Below are 1,243 nucleotides of genomic sequence, written 5' to 3'. Positions count from 1 at the left end.
AAAATTTCGATTTTCTAAATTATTCTTACACTTATTTCCACAAATAACAAATCTTTTCACAAATCAACTACCTTGCACAAAATGTTTTCAGAATATTCTAATTTTAAAATATTTATCTAGACAAATTAATATCTAATTTCTAATAAATAAATTAAAAATAAAATTACGAATTTTACATTCTTCCCTCCTTAAAAGAATTTGGTCCCCAAATTCACATAACATAAATAAATTAAATAAGTCACTAAAGAAAAGAAATCATACCTTAATTGCGATAGTTGTCATTTCCTGTCAGCTGAAACACACGTCCTTTGCCCATCTTGTTATCTGCTTCCTTCCTTGGTGGCGGTGGCGGATTGTGCGGACAATTCGAAATCTTATGTCCTACTTCTCCGCAATGAAAACAAGCACCTGTATTCCAACGACAGACTTTGTCCGGATGATTCTTGCCGCACCTGGTACACGTCTCTCGATCACCTTGACCCCCGATGTTATCGTACACGTGTGGCTTCTTGAGTGGTCCCCCTTGAAAAGATTGCCCACTAGTTTGAGTGAACCGCCTCTTATTCCAACTGCCAGACGCCTTTTCAGATTCTGCCAAGCCCCTTTCGATCACTAACGCCTTGTTGAGGACAGCCTCGTACGTCTGAAGTTCAAACGACGCCACTGAATTCCTGATGTCACTTCGAAGTCCCTCCTCTAATCTTCGTGCTCGACTGCTCTCATCTGCTACTAGGGTCGACGCGTACTTCGCAAGCTTTGCAAATTCTGCTTCGTATTCAATGACGGTTCTTCCACCTTGTTGAAGTCGAATGAAGTCCCTCTCTTTCTGCAGACGAACTGTTCTCGGAAAGTACTTGTCCTCTAAAGCCTTCTTGAACTTTGCCCAAGTGTACGGTTCATGATTTTCTTCAAGATTTGTCGTCTCATTCTTCCTCTTTTCCATAAGCCACCAGTCGTAAGCGCTTCCTTGCAATTGGTACACAGCTAAGGTCACCTTCTGTTCCTCATTGCTCCCCAGAAGTCCGAAAGCTTTTTCCATCTCTTGGATCCACATCTCAACGATAGCCGGGTCTGTAGCTCCATCAAAAGTTGGCGGGTTCAAACGCTTGAATTGAGAGACGATGTTGGGCTTCGGTTGCTGATTCACAAGTACAGCTAGAGTTTCAGCCAGCTGGTCAAAGACGTTTCCTCCTTCATCATTATTGCCCTGATTTTCATTGTTGTTCTGATTTTCTCCATCCAT

At 41.8% G+C, this 1,243-nt stretch overlaps 1 protein-coding gene across 1 annotated transcript; it reads right to left on the bottom strand.

Moving 5' to 3' along the window:
- Positions 1-262: 262 nt before the first annotated feature.
- LOC141700890 (uncharacterized) lies at positions 263-1,243 on the bottom strand. Its single transcript, XM_074504558.1, has one exon. The coding sequence runs from the start codon at positions 1,241-1,243 to the stop codon at positions 263-265; it is 981 nt and encodes a 326-aa protein (XP_074360659.1).

This window comes from Apium graveolens, unplaced genomic scaffold (assembly GCF_009905375.1).
Source record: "Apium graveolens cultivar Ventura unplaced genomic scaffold, ASM990537v1 ctg3051, whole genome shotgun sequence".
NCBI lineage: Eukaryota > Viridiplantae > Streptophyta > Magnoliopsida > Apiales > Apiaceae > Apium > Apium graveolens.
The sequence above is the reverse complement of the archived record's forward strand: the minus strand, read 5'-3'. Positions and strand labels throughout refer to the sequence as shown.